General features: G+C 42.7%; 1 protein-coding gene across 4 annotated transcripts in view; it reads right to left on the reverse strand.

The window, feature by feature from the left end:
* Window positions 1-2,237: 2,237 nt before the first annotated feature.
* The window catches only part of si:dkey-246g23.2 (solute carrier family 66 member 2), an 80,777-nt gene continuing 64,279 nt past the window's right edge, over window positions 2,238-18,735 (reverse strand). For 3 of the 4 annotated variants that reach the window (XM_068049157.1, XM_068049156.1, XM_068049158.1), the window contains exon 5: window positions 2,238-8,473. In XM_068049157.1, the coding sequence (XP_067905258.1) occupies window positions 8,299-8,473 (175 nt within the window). In that variant the 3' untranslated portion in view covers window positions 2,238-8,298. Of the gene's footprint in view, window positions 8,474-12,147; window positions 13,965-18,735 lie in introns of those variants that run through there. The other variant, XM_068049159.1, reaches the window with a different exon arrangement.

Below are 18,735 nucleotides of genomic sequence, written 5' to 3' on the forward strand. Positions count from 1 at the left end.
AACTAGTCCTATCATGATGTTACTCAGCCCCACTGCCTGATGTGACGCCTATTTTCCAAATTTGAACTATGCAGGTGCATTCAACAAATTTATATGTCACTCAACAAAAGATCAAGCATTCAGCTGCAAGAAGGGCCCAGTGCTAGTGTTATTTAAAAGTCCAGGCATCCAAATTGCAAGTAAGGTAGTTCTGAAGAACTTCTGCTATTGCAAAGTATCTGAAAATACTCTGGAGAGCTTTTGGAGATGTTGTGCTGATTTCTTGGGTTCGGTAGGGATTGTTGCTGCATCCTTACAAGAGAAGCCAGAGGATTTGGTGACTTTTCCACACAAAGGCTGCAGCAGGTATGTGGGCTGCAGCTGCAGTGCCTCTGGGTCCGCAATACAGTGGGAAATGGAGCAAAGGCTACAGAGAAGGCAAGCTCGATGCCATCCCATCTACCTAGTTGGAACTGGACTCCTTCTTCACAGTGACAGAAGGCTGTCTATCAGGCCAGTCAATGCAGCCAGCATCTTGATGTGCATGCCCATCAGCGTTCTCCTCTATGTTGCCCCTTCGAGGTCCTGCTATGAGCCCCTGGATGCGACCTCACCCTCCGGTGAGATGGCACATGAAGCATCCTTTACCCCGGCCTAGTTGCAGCCAATTTATGCCCAGTAACTCAACACATGCTGATCCCAACCCTGTGCTAGCCTTTAAGGTGCATTGCCAGCATCTGAGCTGGTGGCTGCAAGTGTCAGATCAGGTGAAGGGGCCTCTTCATCAGTGCTGTGCTGTTGCTCTCTCTCTCCTCCTCCTGGAGCTGCTGTGGCTGGGCAGGCAGCAGTTCTTGGTGTCTGAACACAGAAAATAAGAAGGGGAGGGTTGGAGTGAGGGATGGGGGTGGGGAAATGGTGTGGAAAGAAAGAAGTCCATGGTCTCAAAAGTAAAATACTGCAGAATGCTGGTAATCTGAAATAAAAACAGAAAATGCTGGAAACACTTAGCAGGTCAGGCAGCATCTGTGGAGAGAGAAACAGAATTAATGTTTCAGGTGTGCGACCTTTCATCAAAACAGGTCCATGGTTACTCCATCTACAGCTTTCTCATCATGACAGATAGCAGGATAAGGCTGAGCTGGGAGTTGAGAAGAGGAATAAGACAGGAACATACCATCATCCTGAATGTTCTGAGTGATGCCGGACTCCACGGGCTTTGTTGCAGCTGGTGCCATGATGTGGAGAACCATCTCCTCTGTAGGGCTCAGGAGATGCAGGCGTCCTTGTTCCCTGCTGGTTTTGCTCTGCTCCCTTCTATTGTGTGCCACTTTGTTCTGCAAGCGAGAGGACTGAATGTCCGTGATTGTGTTGCACTGTGTTTGGGTGGTGTGCCTCTCATAGCTGAATAGTTGGAGGTATGTGGAGGCAGCCAGAGGTGGGTGTGAGGCTGGCAGCATTGTTAAGTCTGTGAGCGGTGGAGTATCTGGATATTATGCATGAGTCCTGAGTGCCAGGGACCGGTGCTTGGTGCGTGATGGGAGTGTGGTGTATTGAGTGGTGTGAGAGGCTGGTGGTCCAGTGGGTAGGAGATGTCATGTGAAGATGCATTTACTTACCTTGACCATCTGTCTTAGGTCATTAGACTTCTTGTGGCACTGTTGCCAGGTCTTTGGGTCCATATGCAAGGAATTGATCTCCATGGCCCCATGCTCCCAATCTCTTCTGAATCTTTTGAGGGTCTGCTGGCTTCCCACAGAAACCATGGTGTCTCTCCTCCTGTCCATGTCTACCACTAATGCCTCCAGTGCTGCATCCATGACCCTGGAATCCTCTCTCTACCCTGGTGTTCCATTTTCCTTGCTTAGAATTGGAGTAATAGTATTCAACAGCAGCCTCCTGTAATTCATTGCAGTTTCCCTTAAAGAGAGATAGACTGCATTTAAGTACAGGAAGCTGGCTACACCACATGCCATTAGCTCCCCGGTGAGCAGAGAGATAGCCAGCAATGTGGCATATGCTCGACCCTATGCTACAATCAGGTAAATGAGGTGGCAGCACCAAATTGTGACTCTCATACCCAAAACACAGCACACGTCAATTTTTATCCCTCTGTTTCATGTATCAAGCCCAAAATGAACACATTCAGAGTTCTGTTTCAATTCAAAGGACTGTTAACTTAAATGTAACTCAGATATTAGGGTTAAATATATATATATAAAATTAACAAATCATTGATATGAAATAAATGAGAAAATACATTTTCATTAAATGCTTTAATACAACACTCCAGTATTCATTTTATATATCAGCAATGATATAGGAAACGATACATCAAAATGCAAATCCTTAAGCTATTTAGCAGAATAAGATACACTTGTATGAATGCAAGTTCTTTCTTCCTGAAAAAATATTTGAACGTAAACAGGAAAATTTATATATACATTCTTAAAAGTTATATTTGACTTAGAAGGTTAAAAGAAGACACATAGTTGCTTGCATAGATCAACATAAAACTCATCTACAATGTTTGTATAATTATCGGGGGAAATTTTGTGAAGCTTCGAGCTTGGCATGGAGCTTCTTCAGATAGGAGTATGGGTCAGAGGCGGGGATATAACATTAGAGGATCAATTGTGTGACCCATTCAACTAGCGAGGCACTGGGACTGTATCTACACAAAATCACCCCCCCCTGCACTATACCGGGCACCATTCAGTGAACTACGAGACATAGCTCCAGGGAAGAACTCAGTCTATTTTGTTGTGGAGAACAGGTGGCTTAACAGCATCCAGCTGGAGGCAACTGGAAACATAACAGATACCTCACAGATTTGACACCAGTGATGCTGGCAGCACACAAGACAAAATTGGACATCATCAAGGAAGTTGCAGATTTCTCATTCCCAAGTACATGTTCTGGCAACCCTGATTCAGCAAGTGATAATTAACTATGTATGTGAAATTCTCCGCACAAGTTCCAAGTAATGAGGGAGTCCGGGAGAGGATTTCATGGACAGAAGTCCTGGATGAAGCTTCACCACTGATTCTTTGTATTGATACAAAGAGCTGAGGTTGAGGTTCAGTTGTGTAGCATTTTTTTCTCTTGGCATAAATAAAGAGGCTTGGCTTAAACTCTTGTGCTGCTGCTTCTGTCAGTGTCACCTAAACTCTGAGAGTAGTTACTACTTTAAATTCACTGAGAGGTAGCCAGTACTATTTATATGTATATAAAATCACAAATTTAAAACAAAAATCAGAGTACATGCTGGTTCAGTCACTGTGGACTGTATATTGTATCACAAATGACTTCAAATAATACTTTTTTTGTGTTAAAGGATCTTATGTATTACCAAGCTGCTGAAAATAAAACTCTATCATACATATATGAATGAACAGGTGAACTAAACTGAAGTGCTATACATCATGTTATAAATCAAATGCTGTCATTCTGCATGGCTTTTTTCCAAACTGACGGACTACAATTTCATAATGTGTAATAAAATCAATCCTGCAGTGACTGTAGTCATTTATCTACACCAAAATTAAAAAGAATTAAACTAAAATGTTTCAGGTTATACCGATAGGAATGACAGAGAACCTGTTTCTGCACATTGGGAGAATGTGTTCTTTAAATCTTCCAATGATATTTTGTTCATTCAGAGGATCAACATCCTTAAATTATCAAAAGGAATTGGCAAAAGAAATAATGGGTTAATTTCAAGCTGTGAACTGTACATGAACATACAGCAGCCCTTCAGTAGTTACCCCAATATCATCTTCACCATATAGAAGCAAGTATTAGCTAACAGTTCAAAAACAATGTATAAGACAATGATTGGCATTGACATCTCAGGTAAATTCACCACCAGAGCATGATCCACATACAAAAAAACATGATTAATAATGTAATATAAAGTCGCCCAGCCCTGCTGGAGCTCAGTACAGCTGAACCTGAGAAACACAGTGGAAGTACATTCTGTAACAGGATAGACTAAGAAATCAAACCTTTCTGAAAGGTGAGGAGAAATATCACCACTTATAATTGCATCTGCACAAACCATCTGACATTCATTTTCTCAATGCACTAGTAGAGTCTGCTTTATTTACGCAACTTCAATACATTTTGGAAGACTGTGCTTAATCTTTTGTGCAAAAATACATATAGACAGAAAAAGAAAATCATATAAAAGCCTCAAATATGCGCAGGTATCAATCCCAATAATTGTGTTGGCGTTTTAACACTGGTGCAGTGTAGCAGTGACCCTGCCAGAGTTGCGGGGGTAAGTGATAGGATGCATTATTTGCATAAAATCAGTGAGCACCCACAGCACTATGGCTGCATCTCTGGTGCCTGCCAGTCTCATGCTGCTGGAAACTCAACTGTCTGGTTCCATCTGGGAGGTAGGGAGAGAGGATGATTGGGAAGCAAAGGACTGAACTTCATTAGAAAATGGTGGCCCATAGCCCTCTTTCACTCTCCTCTGGAGATCCTAATGCAATCCCATCACTTTCAGGGTTCAGGTTGTCTCTTGGGTCTACTTCTCCTGGTGGGGCTCATCTCTGCCCTTCTGAAGGCTGGTATGTCTCATCTAACTGGGCTGACATCTAGATTTGTTCATGTCCAATGCAAGATGAGGAACCCCCAACATATGGAGTCTTGATCCTCAGCACTGCCCCTCAGAAATGGCTGGCTGGGCAAGGTACAGGTGGATGCTCCACCCTTTACAAGAACGAATGGGATTTCCAACTAAACCTAGCCATTTTCCAGGTTGGTCCACCAGACTCTTGCCAGAGGTACAATGGGAGTCTGGTGGGACAGCTGAGAAAATCCAGCATGGTATATTCTGAAGCAAAGGAATTAATCATGTATGGAAAGATGAAAAATGTTCTATATTCCAATTAATACTAAATGTTATAAAGTAAATGGCCAATGATTAAGGTGGAGGTAGATTTGACAATTGTAAAATCCTGCAGTTACATTTTAAGAATGTCATAATTAGCAACAGAATGAACTTGTTGATGTATTGGTCAGATGATAGAATGCTACAGTGTATTTCGCTCTGTTAAATATTAACATAAAAAAGTGCCTCTACTGATAAATAAAAGTAGTAACAGTCTTTTCATTACAAACACAAAATACTGCAGATGCTGAGTTCTGACGGAAGTTCATCGACCTGAAACATTAACTCGATTTCTCTCTTCACAGATGATGCCTGACCTACTGAGTGTTTCCAGCAATTTCTGTTTTGATTTGTCTTTTATTTAATTATTTTTGCAATTCCAATTTTTGAGCACGGTCTAAAATGGGGGTAAGGAGCAAAGGAAAGAAATAATTCCTCTTAATGACTCTGAAAGCCTTTGTTATGAAATAGTGGGGGTGATTTTCAACTGCTGGTTGTCCTTTAACTGCCTTAAAAAACAGATGTCCAGCAATTGAATTTCAGGGGAAGGAGGCGGGGTAGCTGGACCACCTCAGTGGCACATGAGAGGCTGAAATTAAATTGACGACAGGGGTCCCAGTGACGGGCCTTAAGGTGGGGGGAGACACTGCCTAAGCCCTTGATCAGACCCCTGGCTGAATTCAATGGCAGACAGCCAATTAAAGAATAAGATCTGCTCCAAGAGCTGCCGGCCAATCGGAGAGCTGGCAGCTCAGCAGCACCACTGGGAGCAGTGGCCACTGCCGGTACTGCAGGAGGCCCAGAGCAGTTAAGATGGAGGAGACACCTGGACCAAGGTAAGTGGTATTAGGGTTGCCAGGGCCAGTCAGGCAGGCAGGCCCCAGTGAGGGGGTTGGAGTGGGGGGTTGGTGAGGGCATGTGAGGGGGGTGTCTTGCCACAGGGGTGGGGGTGGCCCTCCATGGGCCATGGATCGACCCCAGAGGAGGGTTCCCCAACTTGAGCTCACTAGGAGGCCACCAGGTCTCATCTGGTAGTGTCTCCACGCATCGACATGAGTCTCCATTATTGGCTGAATGTCAGCGGAGGCAGGAGGCAGCCCTTAAGAGGCCCTTAATGGCTTAATTGGCCTCCCAGCAGACTTCCTTTTTGCCCTTGTGCCCGCTGCAGACAGTATGGCATGGGAGGGGGGGGGGGGGTCAGGGCAACGTCAGGCACACTGCCCAATGCCACCCCATGCCACTTTTTGCGCCTCGCTGCCTCCCAGCCTGTCTCCAAGGGCTGGCAAAAATCAAGTCCATTGGCTCCCTAATGGAATTTCCAGATAGGCTTGCAAATGGGTGAGCATCCTGCCCACCTGAAACAGCCAGGAGGATGCTTAAACATGTAATCAGGGTTCTATGTTGGTCATAGGACTCAACTGCAATTTTTAGGATCACGCTCCACCCATTTGTAGAAGGCATTGTGCTGTCTAATCAGCAGCCCTTAAATGGACCTCTGGAGGCAGCTCACAAAACAGCCCAATAATCCTAAATTTTAATTTCATAGGACAAGAGGAGCAGGAATGCTCCTCCTGCATCCACACACAAACAAAAGTGTGGCCAGCTGTCATCTCGCTCTGTTCGAGCCCCACCTCAGAATCAGAAACACACCTGGTCCCACCAAACTAAGCTGACCTGCCAGCTCAATTTGGGAGGCAGGCAATTTCCTGCCCACCTATACCTGACAAGCTGCAGCTCACCGCTAGCATTTAAATGAGGCCTGGGCTTCCAATGGCATGGTTCTCACGCTGGCAAGCATGGGCAGGCAGTGTGGTCACTCTGACGCTTTTGTGTCCGTTGTGGGTGGACATCCATGATTGTCCCCCCTGCAGTCAATTCTGAGTGCTAAAGAAATATGTTTCCCTGAAACCCCCATCAGAAGGGCAGTTAATGTTATAACATAAAAGCAAGTTTTCGATCTAATCAGTGCAATATTGCTAGAAGTACAACATAGAAAGAATTTTTCAACCATAGAGAATGTGTCCTACTTCCCAACAAACTGGGGGTGTCTGATTATTTGTAGTACAATGAATGCATTTCCACTGGACTGTTCGCTTCTTATATAAATAAAAAGTACATTGTGTTTTTAAGGATCAACTTCCTTAACTTTACCTTAAGGAACAGCTTTGGCAAAGGAGAACTTCATTTCCCTTTCGGATAGTTAAACATAGCCTACTAAGCTGGAAATATTTTTTAAAACACTTTTCCAGTAATAATATGTAGATCACTTTAGATAATATTTTCAGCAATAATGCACATCCTAATCACACTCATTATCCAGGGTCACTTTTCCTCCAAGTATCCTCCTTCAGTGCCCTTTACAGTTATATTACATCTAACTAAATTTCACATATAGTTGGTATATTTGGTTTGGAAATTACCAAATGACTAACCACCACACAATATATTGCTTGAGGAACAGGCCAAGAATAAAGCCACATAATTGTTTTCTTTTTAAAACAGTGCAACAATGTGAACCACAAAGCACAGAAGGTACAGATAGAGGGAAACAGTAGAAGGAACAGTACAAGGACCACTATCAGAGCTTCCAATGGACAATATCATGTAATAAAATCCTGGAATTGATCCTTTAATAGATCACACTGGAAATATGTTCTCACTGATCCAGGGTCCAAATCAGCAGCATTTTTCAAGGACTCCCAAACAGTTTAGATGAAATTTTCCTCTATATAGTTTAGTTTTTATATACTGTCATTAAATATGACATCAGACCTCTATAAAGGGTATAACGACAGTATCAACTGTAATTAGATTTTAAACATTTGCCCTAGATGTATTAAAGGATGATAATAGGGAGTAATTTTCTGAATGTGTGCTGACAGTGGGGAACCAAGCCCATCACCAGTGCACGGGGGGAAATGACAGGCAACACAATCATGGTGACTAAAGGTCTTTCCATCAGCCTGTACACAGGAGGTTTAGCCTATAATACAAAATGGGTTTTATGTTAAGGCTTGAGGAGATTTCTAGAACCATCCACGTATTTCAGCAATAGTCATCTCATCAGACCTTATTGTATGCTTGTTAACAAAGGCGAGTGTGGTTCTCTGTTCTTGCTGCTGCTGTTCTTGTTGGCCTCTCCTTACTGATAGCTAAATCATAGAAGACATTGAAAGCCACCATTGCGTGTTGGAGGTATGTTTTGGTTTATCATTTGGAGATTTTAGACAACAACAGAATGCATCCTGTAGGAAAGAAATTTTGACAGGAAATGCTTTCTTTGGTTAAGGCACTTTTAGATACTATAAACAACTGGCCACAGCACAGGATATTCATCCATAGAAATGGAAAGAAAGAAAAATCTTCTAGCCACATCTTGCACAGTATTATACAGCTCATGCAGCCACTATGTAATTGTGTTAGATGTGTTTTTCATGCTCTCCTTGCCCATAGGTGAACACCTGAAAGAAAATTGCAATGTCAATGCAAATCTGAACAGCCCCACAAACCCAGAATTGTACTGGAGTTGCATTAGTAATGAAGTAGGTAGTCTTAAAGAGATCACCCAGGGTCCACAACAGCACCATCTTCACACTGCAGAAAGGAAAAAACAATGGAAATTATTCTGCTGCACTGAGGTGATGTGACTTTTCAAATGCAAATTAAAATTTACAGGTTTAAACAGCAATTACAACAACTTGCATTTTAAATAGCACCTTTAACATAGGACAACATTCCAAGACATTTTACAGAGATGTAAGGAGAAAAAAATGGGTGGCAAAGTAAAGAAGGAGAAATTAGAAGCGGTGACCAAAAGCTTGGGCAAAAATGTTAGTTTTAAGAAGGGTCTTAAAGGAGGACAGGGAGGTGAAGAGATGGAGAGGTTTCAGAAGGAAATTCCAGGGCCTTGATACGCCCATCAATCATGGGATGAAAGGAGAGGGAGATGCATAACAGGCTCCACTCTTATCTAGTTGATCATAATACAAGGCTTTATTCACAATGGGTAATTTCTTGATTTGAACAACTTTTATTTTTCTGTCAACCATCTTAGAATCATAGGCCCTGATATTGACTGGGGTGAGTTCCGTCAGCAGGGAAGGGGTGAAGATTTGTTTGGGAGAAGTCCAAGTTTACCCCTGCATGCGTCTTTTTTATTTCTTGCAGGTTCTCCTCCCAGAAGTCAGCCTGATTGGCAGGATTGGCTTCCTGTTGGGCAGGAAACACTCTGGAGGATGTGGCAGCCTCAGGAGCAGGTAGGAAGCCTACAGTTGAGTTAGTGAGATTGTAGTGCTTTGGGGGGGTGGTGGTGCGGAGTCTGGATCTGAGGGACAGAGAGAGGTATGCTGATCCCCCCTTCCTGGGGAATGGTCTGATCACTGATCCTGGGGGAGCAGATGTGCAGTGGTGGATGTGGGGATATGTCTGATGGTGGCCAGGGAAGAAGGTAAGCTTGGTCGGCTTGGAGGAAACACAGATTCCCCTCCTGTCCCACAAGGAGTTCTGTAAAGGCACTTAGCTTTTCCAGGAAGCACTTTTTGCTTCAGGCACTTGGTCTCCTAAGATTTGTTTAACCCAGCTGGCCAGCATTAAACATGGAAGACAGGTTAAATCTGAGCTCACAACCTCATTATTGCCTACCTTTCCTCCATTAAAAACAGAACTGGGTGAGTTGGAAGTGCTTTTAAACATCCCACCTAACCCAAACCCTCCCATTTTTGGGGGTTAAAAAGAATCTTACAGCACAAAAGCAGCTCATTCAAATCATTGTGCCTATGTCTGCTCGTTGAAAGACCTTTCCAATTAGTGCCACCCCATGCTTTTTTTCAGGTATGTATCCAATTATTCCCTTTTAAAAGTTACTATTGAATCTGCAACCACCTCCCTTTCAGTCAGTGCATTCTAGATCATCATAACTCACTGTGTAAAATAAATTCTTCTTATCTCTTATCTCCCCTCTGGTTCTTTTGCCAATTATCTCAGGCTCCCACTGATATATTTCACGTGTCGTACCAGCATTTAGAGTCATAGAGTCACAGAGTCATACAGCATAGAAACAGGCCCTTCGGCCCACCGCGTCCATGCCAACCATAATGCCTATCTATACTAATCCCACCTGCCTGCATTAATTCCATCACCCTCTATGCCTTGCTCATTCAAGTACCTGTCCAGATGCCTCTTAAATATTGCTGCTGTTCCTGCCTCCACCACCTCCTCTGGCAGCTCATTCCAGATACCCACTATTCTTTGTGTGAAAAATTTACCCCTTTGACCCCCTCTAAATCTCCTCCTTCTCACCTTAAATCTATACACTCTAGTTTTAGTCACCCCTACCATGGGAAATAGACTCTGGCTATCTACCCTATCCATGCCTCTCATAATTTTATATACCTCTATCATGTCCCCTCTCAGCCTCCTTCGCTCCAGGGAAAACAGACCCAGCCTATCCAATCTCTCTTTATAACTCAAGCCCTCCAAACCAGGCAACATCCTTGTGAATCTTTTCTGCACCCTCTCTAGCTTAATCACATCTTTCCTGTAGTGCGCCGACCAGAACTGCACACAGTACTCCAAATGCAGCCTAACCGACGTTATGTGCAACTGTAACATGACGTCCCAACTCTTGTACTCAATGCCTCGGCCGATGAAGGCAAGCATGCCATACGCCTTCTTCACCACCTTGTCTACCTGTGTTGCCACTTTCAGGGAACTATGTACTTGCAGCCCAAGGTCTCTCTGCTCAACAGCACTCCCCAGGGCCCTGCCATTCACTGTATATGTCCTGCCCTGGTTTAACTTCCCAAAATGCATCACTTCACACTTGTCTGCATTAAATTCCATTTGCCAATCCCTTGTCCACTTGATCTATATCCTGTTATAACCTTAGACAACCTTCTTCACTGTCCACTATACCACCAATTTTGATGTCATCTGCAAACTTACGAATCATGCCCCCTACATTCACATCCAAGTCATTTCTGCATCTCACCCGAGTATTTACCTGTACATCTCCATTTTCTCAATCTTTTCAGATTCCATGACTGTTCTTGCTCATCTCCCCTCTCCTTATCATCATTGTATACCTCAGCCTAAACAGTTCTTTCCCTCTCCCTGTCGCATTTTTCATTTCGAATGAAATCCAACTTTAGTAAGTGCACAACAGGTGGTAGCAGAGGGAAATGGAAATTTAGGCAGGGTGTATAACAGGCAGCTGCTTCGCTACCTCCCGCTTTGCACCCCCAACCCCGAAAGTGAATTTCACCCCTCACAACTTTTAATAGGAATTGTTAAAATGCAAAGTATGTGATGTAAATCAATAAACAGATCAGCAACAATGGCTTAAAGAAATGGAAACTGGGCTTATTTCAGATTGCACAAACTTATCATTAAGCTCACACATTAAACTCTCTAACACTGCTTTCTTAATGCATTATTTATTAGCCTATGTCAGAGCTTTATCAGATTTTTAAAAACTTTATTCTATAGTTCATTATAACTACAATTAAATACTACTACATAATCAAAACAAGACCTTCCATCTTTGCTCACTACCTTTGTCACCAGCACTGGAGTTTCCATTCATAAGAATGGCATACAGGAGGATAGTTAGGTCTGACACAACCCTGCTTATTACTCAGTTACAAGGATTAATCACTCTTGCTACAAAAGAAACATTATTGTCTTTGGACCAAATAAGTTAACTATTGCATTTCAGAAGAAGCCAAAACTAAAATAGCCATTGCTTGTGAATGACAACAACAACAATAATTTGTAGTTATATAGCACCTTTAAGGTAGTAAAACATCCCAAGGCGCTTCACAGGAGCATTATCAAACAAAATTTTAAACCGAGCCACATAAGGAGATATTATGGCAGATGACTAAAAGCTTAGTTAAAGAGGTAGGTTTTAAGGAGTATCTTAATGGAGGAAAGTGAGGTAGAAAGGCAGAGAGATTTAGGGAGGGAATTACAGAGCTTTGTGCCTTGGCAGCTAAAGGCACGGCCGCCAATGGTGCAGTGATTAAAATTGAGGATGCTCAAGAAGCCAAACATGGAGGAGAGTATGTATCCTGAAGGGTTGTGGGGCTGGAGGAGGTTACAGAGATAGGGAGGGGTGAGGCCATGGAGGGACTTGAAAACGAGGATGAGAATTTTAAAATCGAGGCGTTGTTTAACTGGGAAACAAGAGTAATAATGACAAAGAAACAACTGCAACTTTAAAATGAAAATTTCATGGGTTACTCTTTATTACATAAAAATGCAGTTTTACAGCACAAAAACCGATATGGATTTCAATTACTATGAAAAAATTGACCAGCTGCTGATCATCTTGGGAGTGGAAATACTCAGTTATCTGGCTCCAGGGGTTTTAAAGTATGACTGAATTAGAAACTTCAACTTTAGTGACCCTGTGAGTGAATTTTCACAGGGCTTCTTCCACACGTACATTGTAACTGCAATGGAAGATTCATAAAAATCCCAGGAAAATTAAGTTATGGCAAATGAATGGGAGAATCCCCTCGGAAATTCACACGCCAGCCGTCAACAATGGCATTCACTGAAACATTAAATCTTCCCTAAACTGCTCAGAGCTGTGTATCTTTCTTTTTCATAACTTCCACATAACCTGCTGTAAGGAAGGGTCTTTGACCGTCATAAACATGTAACCAATTCACATTTTAGTAACTTTGATTGATTGATAACATACTTAAAATCCTTGGAATGGATGTATTTTTTATCTAGGATAAACAAAGGTCCACTTTACAAGGATCTTGGTTTATTCCCCAAATGGTGTTAAATGTCACCAACATTACCCCATACAGCAGCAGTCTACTAGATTAAGTGGATAATTACAAAAGTTATACAAAGCTAACTGAAGTATATCTCCTTATCTGCTATCTGAAGTAACATGCACCCTGGCTAATTTTTCTCCATAAAGTTTATGTACTGACTACTTGCTAGGGTCAAATATCTTGCCAAAGTGGCCAGTGAAATTTGGAAGGTTACTTTCCCATGACAGACATTACTACTAAGATCAATGTTTATTCTCACACATGCACACACTTCCTGCAGAGGTCAATGAAACCCTGACAGATTTTACCTTCCCTAAGAAGGGGTTGCTGAGACCAAATGAAGTGCCCCATCACCATCTTAGTTAAGATCAACTAATTCAGCACATAACAGGGATCAACCCAGGACCTTTCATGTCTTTTGACTTAGCTACTCACTGGATGCACTGATTGCTCCATCAGAAAAGCCAAGTGGAGACTTCTGTTTCAAATGAATTATAGAAGGGGATGATATTAAGGCTGAAAAATACATTTAAAATCTATTAGTTGAGTCAACTCCCATTTGTCTAACAAAGGATTGTACAATTTTTGGTATTTCAAAGATGCCCACAGGCACTAAAACACTCTGATAGGTTAGTTACTTTCCATCTAATAAGTACATTTTCTTGTAAGAGTAGTGACTGATATGACTAAGATAAGCTGTTAAGGGATTGTAATTCCATTCTGCAATATTGACGAGAAAGAACATAAGAACAGAAAAATAGGAGCAGGAGTAGACCATTTGGCCCGTCGAGCCTGCTCCGCCATTCAATACAATCATGACCGATCTTCTGCTTCAACTCCACTTTCCTGCCCACTCCCCACATCCTTTGATTCCCTGACAGACCAAAAATCTGTCTATTTCAACCTTAAGTATATTCAACGATGGAGTATTCACAACCCACTGGGGTAGAAAATTCCAAAGAAACACAACCTCTGAGAAAAGAAATTTCTCCTCATCTCAGTCCTAAATGATCAGTGTCTTATCCTGAAACTGGGCCTTCTTGTTCTAGATTCCCCAGCCAGGGGAAACACCTCTTAGAATCTTGCATGTTTCAATGAGATCACCTCTCATTCTTCTAAACTCCAGAGAATATAGACCCAATTTATTCAGCCTCTCATCATAGGTTGACCCTCTCATCCCAGGGACCAATCGAGCGAACCTTCACCGTATCGTCTCCAATGCAAGTATATCCTTCTTTAAATTTGGTGACCAAAACTGCGCATTGTACTCCAGGTGTGGTCTCACAAAAGCCCTGTACAATAAAGGTCAACATGTCATTAGGCTTCCTAATTGCTTGCTGTACCTGCATGCTAACTTTCTGCATTCCTTGTAAAAGTACGCCCAAGTCTCTCTGAACAAAATTTACAAGATTCACACCTTTTAAAAAATATTCAGCTTTTCTACTCTTAATACCAAAGTGAATAACTTCACACTTCCCCACATTATACTCCATCTGCCACTGTGTTGTCCACTCAATTAACCTGTCTATATCTCTTTGCAGCCTCTTTGTGTCTTCCTCCAATTAACTTGGTTTGTATAGTGCCTTTCATGACCTCAGTACATCCAAAAAAAAAGTCCACTGAGTACTTTTGGCTTGTAGTCACTTTAATAATGCAGATAAATCTGGCAGCTAATTTGCACACAGCAAGATCCCACAAACAACAATGAGATTATAACCAGATACTCTGTTTCGGCAGTGATTGATAAGAAATAAATGCACAGGGACAACTCAATGCTCTTGTTTCAGAAGCACCATGACATCTTTTAGATTCACCTGAGCAGGGAAACTTGGTTTAATGTCTCATCATATTCACCACAAATGCAGCACTGCATTTCAATAACATTGTTTGTTTGTTATTTTTACAAAGTTGTTAGCACAGTGCAGCTTTATTGTTCTGGAGCCATATTAACACTTCTATCCTAGATCAACATCAAACTTGTTGTGGACATCAAACAGGAACAAGAAGTCTTCAGATATATAATTTATACACAAATGTTGGCAGAATAAAAAGGTGATGGTAACTTAGATGCCCAGAATAAATAAGCAATAAGAGCTCAGATGAGACAAGAAAGAGTTGAGAAACACAGAACGTAAATAAAAGGAGAGACAAAATGGTACAGCAACAAAAGGAATGACTTCAGGATTTATAGTATTTACAATGTAAATAAAGATCTTTTTAATCAGTAATGGGTAACAGAATCAAAAGTTTGGTCAGTTTTCGATGGGTGACTAGAAGGGCGAGTTAGAAACTTAACTGCCACACTAGAAATGTGGCCTGAATTGTTAACACCCGAGCCTCATTGACTGACTTTCATGCCCATTCCGGCTGGCAGTAGAAGAATGTATGGCCAGGAGACTGCTTACTGAGACCAGGTAGGCAGCAGAATTGGCAGCTGGGACGCACAGTGTTCCTGTAAGCAGGAAGAGTGGGGAGCTTGGGGACGAATCCATGATATGCAAGCCTTAGTTTTCCTTGTCAGGGCTGGAGGAGTACTCTTCCTCTTTGGGCCACAGAGAGAAAGTAAAGAATAAACGTATTAAAAACATTTTGGGCCTTTTTTTGGCTCTAATCTTCACCACTGTCTTCACTTTGCTTTCCCACGCAAGACTCCAAGTTAAAATTGCAATTGGATTCCGATGACATCAGTTGAGTGGCTTAAAATCAGGAATAGTCAGCTGCTGGCATCTCCAGGGCAATTAGATAACCTGGGCGATTTTAACTAGGGTGGTGGGGGGAGGGTAGTGTAGGATTAAAATTGCATTGCAATATGGATTAAAGGTGCTAAGTAATGCAATAATAATATCAAAAATAGTTATTTCTGTATGCAATTATAATGCATGGATATGAAGCACATTTACAGCAGACATCTGCAGTGATGGCTTCTGCTGCCACAAAAATGGACCAATAAATAAACACACCTAATATAAAATGAAAACAGAACACATAAGGGACTGATTACAAGGTTGTAATCTGAACTTCTGAATTACGAATTATGAACTCTGAACTTCTACTTTGATTATTGTCTTGAATGTGTGTTAGACATCCAATTCTGTCTGCTTTGCTGCTTCTGTTAGTTCTGTGCGCTACTCTTTACACATCCGCCATATAAATACATTGCTACTTCTGGGACTTCAGTCCTTTAAGTACTTCCATGCAGTGGCAATAGTGGACATAATACTTTTTAAAATTCATTCACAGGATGTGGGCATCACTGGCAAGGCCCGTTCCTAATTGCCCTTGAGAAGGTGGTGGTGAGTCGCCTTATTGACCATTAACACGCTTCTACAAGTTACAGGAACCTTGGTTTATCCTTGCAATATTTATGAAAGGCAATGGCCACAAAATACTGAAATGGTTAACGCTGAGCGCAACAGAGTTTTCATAATTTAGAAAACTGTTGCAGCTCCTAAAGCCTCATAGCATAGTGGCAGAAAGCTGACTGGTAGATGAAAGTGCTTCTGTGGAAGGGCAAAGAAAAAAGTTAGGTGGTAAAATCTGCTAAAATATTCTGGTTAAAGTGGTACTGTTTAATCTTTTAATCATTTCCAGTGATAGTTAAGTGAAGTCGTAAATGAAGAACCAGACTTTGTTACACAATTCAATTGTTTTATTTCAGTCACCAGAAATGAGCAAATCAATGGAAATTATTGATGCTTCATCCGTATTACTTTAGAAGCAACTTAACATTCCTCTAGGTTCCTTACAATTCCAAGTAGGTCAGTAGTCACAGTTAGATAACTGAAAATTTAGTACATTCAATTTACATGTAATCAAAATATTTCAGGCTAATTTAGGGTTTGTATTTTCACTGCCTGAAAAATTCTGAATTAAAGAGCTGAGGGGAATTTTAACCTGATGGAGTGTGTGGATTTGGGTGCTGGTGGGGGGTGGGGTAAAAGTGGCAAAAATGTGAGCATGTTAGGAAGCCTGCTCCACAGTTGACTACAACCCACTGCCTTCCGCAGTAACTCGAACACATTAGGCCATTTGTATGCAATTCCCTCGGGAGAGGTTTACCATTAATATATGCTAATCACTCAATTGGAACAATATTTCAACGCACTTTAAAATTTAAAGCTGCATTCATGGATTTCCCAGGCTTCCTGAAACTTGCCAGTGAAAGCAAGGCAAGAGCATAAAAGCAACTGAGGGGCTGATTAAAACTCATGGAAATACTGCAATAAATACTCAGTACAGTTATTGGGAAATTGTTTGTTCACAGTACTTTTGCTGAGAGTTTACTTTCTACACTATGGAGGTTTACTGAACCACATTAGGATGGGTGGCACCTTGGCTGCCTTAGATTGGACTTTGAATGAACAACAATATGATCAGCACTAGCAACAGCAGCCCGCTGTTCAGAGACTTGTAGCTAGAAAGCAGAGGAGGCATTACCCACAGCATAGAGTATACAGGCAAAGTTTGAGTTTGTTTGACATGTGGGAACAGGAGTTCTTCAGGAGGCTCACATTGTTGCGTTGGATGGTAGCATGCATCTGCAATATTCTAGAAGACATGCTCCCTGCTGGACCTGGTGACCACGATGTCCACTGCCTGTCAAAGTCATCACCGCGTTCAAATTTTTGCCTCTGGATCCTACCAGGGGCTGAATTTAGTCAGCCTATTTGGAGTAGGAATGGAGGCGGGAGGGGGATGAAGAACAGCGACGGACATGACTGCCTGGAAATCTGACGTCGTGATGTCTGTTCTGTATGTAGTCGGCGGTGGGAAAGCACCAAGGTGGCGTTGCCGCCCCTACGCGATGGCACTGCCATTTAAATTGTAGAATAGTTGCTCATAATATATTTGCATATAACTGAAAGCGATTCAGTGGGGAACTTGGAATTAACTGGACGATGGGCGGCCCTCACGGCCGTTGAAAGCTGGCGACACTGTGGCGAGAACTCAGTGCTGCGATGGCTGGCAGCCATGACCAGCACTGGATTGGGGAAAGCGGGGAGCGGAGGCCACTGTTGGCCTGCAGTGCTGTGCAATCTGCACAAGGCGTCTTGGTCTTGGGTGGCAGTACCAGGTGGGCTTGGTTTCAGGTGGTCTGCACGGCTGGCCATACTGCTAGGTGAGAAGGTTGAGTGGCCATACTATTGGGTAAGAGGGTTGGCTATCAGCAAGGGTGGGCACTGAGGGCCATTAGTGAGACAGGTGAGAGGAGTAGCAAAGGCAAAGATGCAAAGGCAACTTCATCTCTCCAAGGACAGGGCTCAGGAGGCTGACTGGTCACCTGGAATGGAGCTCATACACCGTGTCTTTTTGGACCCCTATGCGGTGATGCAGCGCCTGCGATGGAGGGAGGGCTAGGAGGCATCTGCGCCTGTCTGTGAAGCTCCACGACGAAAGCAGCAGCAGCCAGCCATGCCAAGAAGGGCCCACCTGCGCCAGATTGTACCAGACTTGAATCAGCTACCTCCAAATGTCCAAGCGGCATTGTCAGCAAAGACTATGGCTCTCCAAGGAGGCTGTCACCGACTTATGTATCCGAGTGCAGGGTGAGTTGCGACCTATGGGATTCGGTGGTCATCATATGCCCATGGCCTTGACGATCACCATAGCACTTAACTTTTACATGCCTGGCATGTGTGGCATCTTCCAAGAAGCAGCCCACCATTGCATCAAGGAGGTGACCAACCTTGGTCATGAGGGCCGGTGACTGTGCACTACTGGATCGACCCTGACAGTCAGGCCGAGAGGGCTATCAGATTCGGAGCCATCGCTGGATTCCACCAGGTGCAAGGTCTGATAGATTGCATGCATGTTCCTTAGAAGAAAGAAGATTGAAGGGAGATTTAATGGAAGCGTACAAGATTATGACAGCCCTAAATAAGTTATACAAAGAAATACCGTTCCCATTAACAAATAGCACAAGGACTAGGAGACACTGATTGAAAGTTTTGGGCAAAAGATGTGGGGGAATATGAGTTGGCATTTTTTTTATGCAGCTGATGGTAATGACCTGGAACTTGCTGCCCACAAGGGTGGTGGAAGTGGAGACAATCAATGACTTCA

The sequence above is a fragment of the Heterodontus francisci genome, chromosome 17 (assembly GCF_036365525.1).
Source record: "Heterodontus francisci isolate sHetFra1 chromosome 17, sHetFra1.hap1, whole genome shotgun sequence".
NCBI lineage: Eukaryota > Metazoa > Chordata > Chondrichthyes > Heterodontiformes > Heterodontidae > Heterodontus > Heterodontus francisci.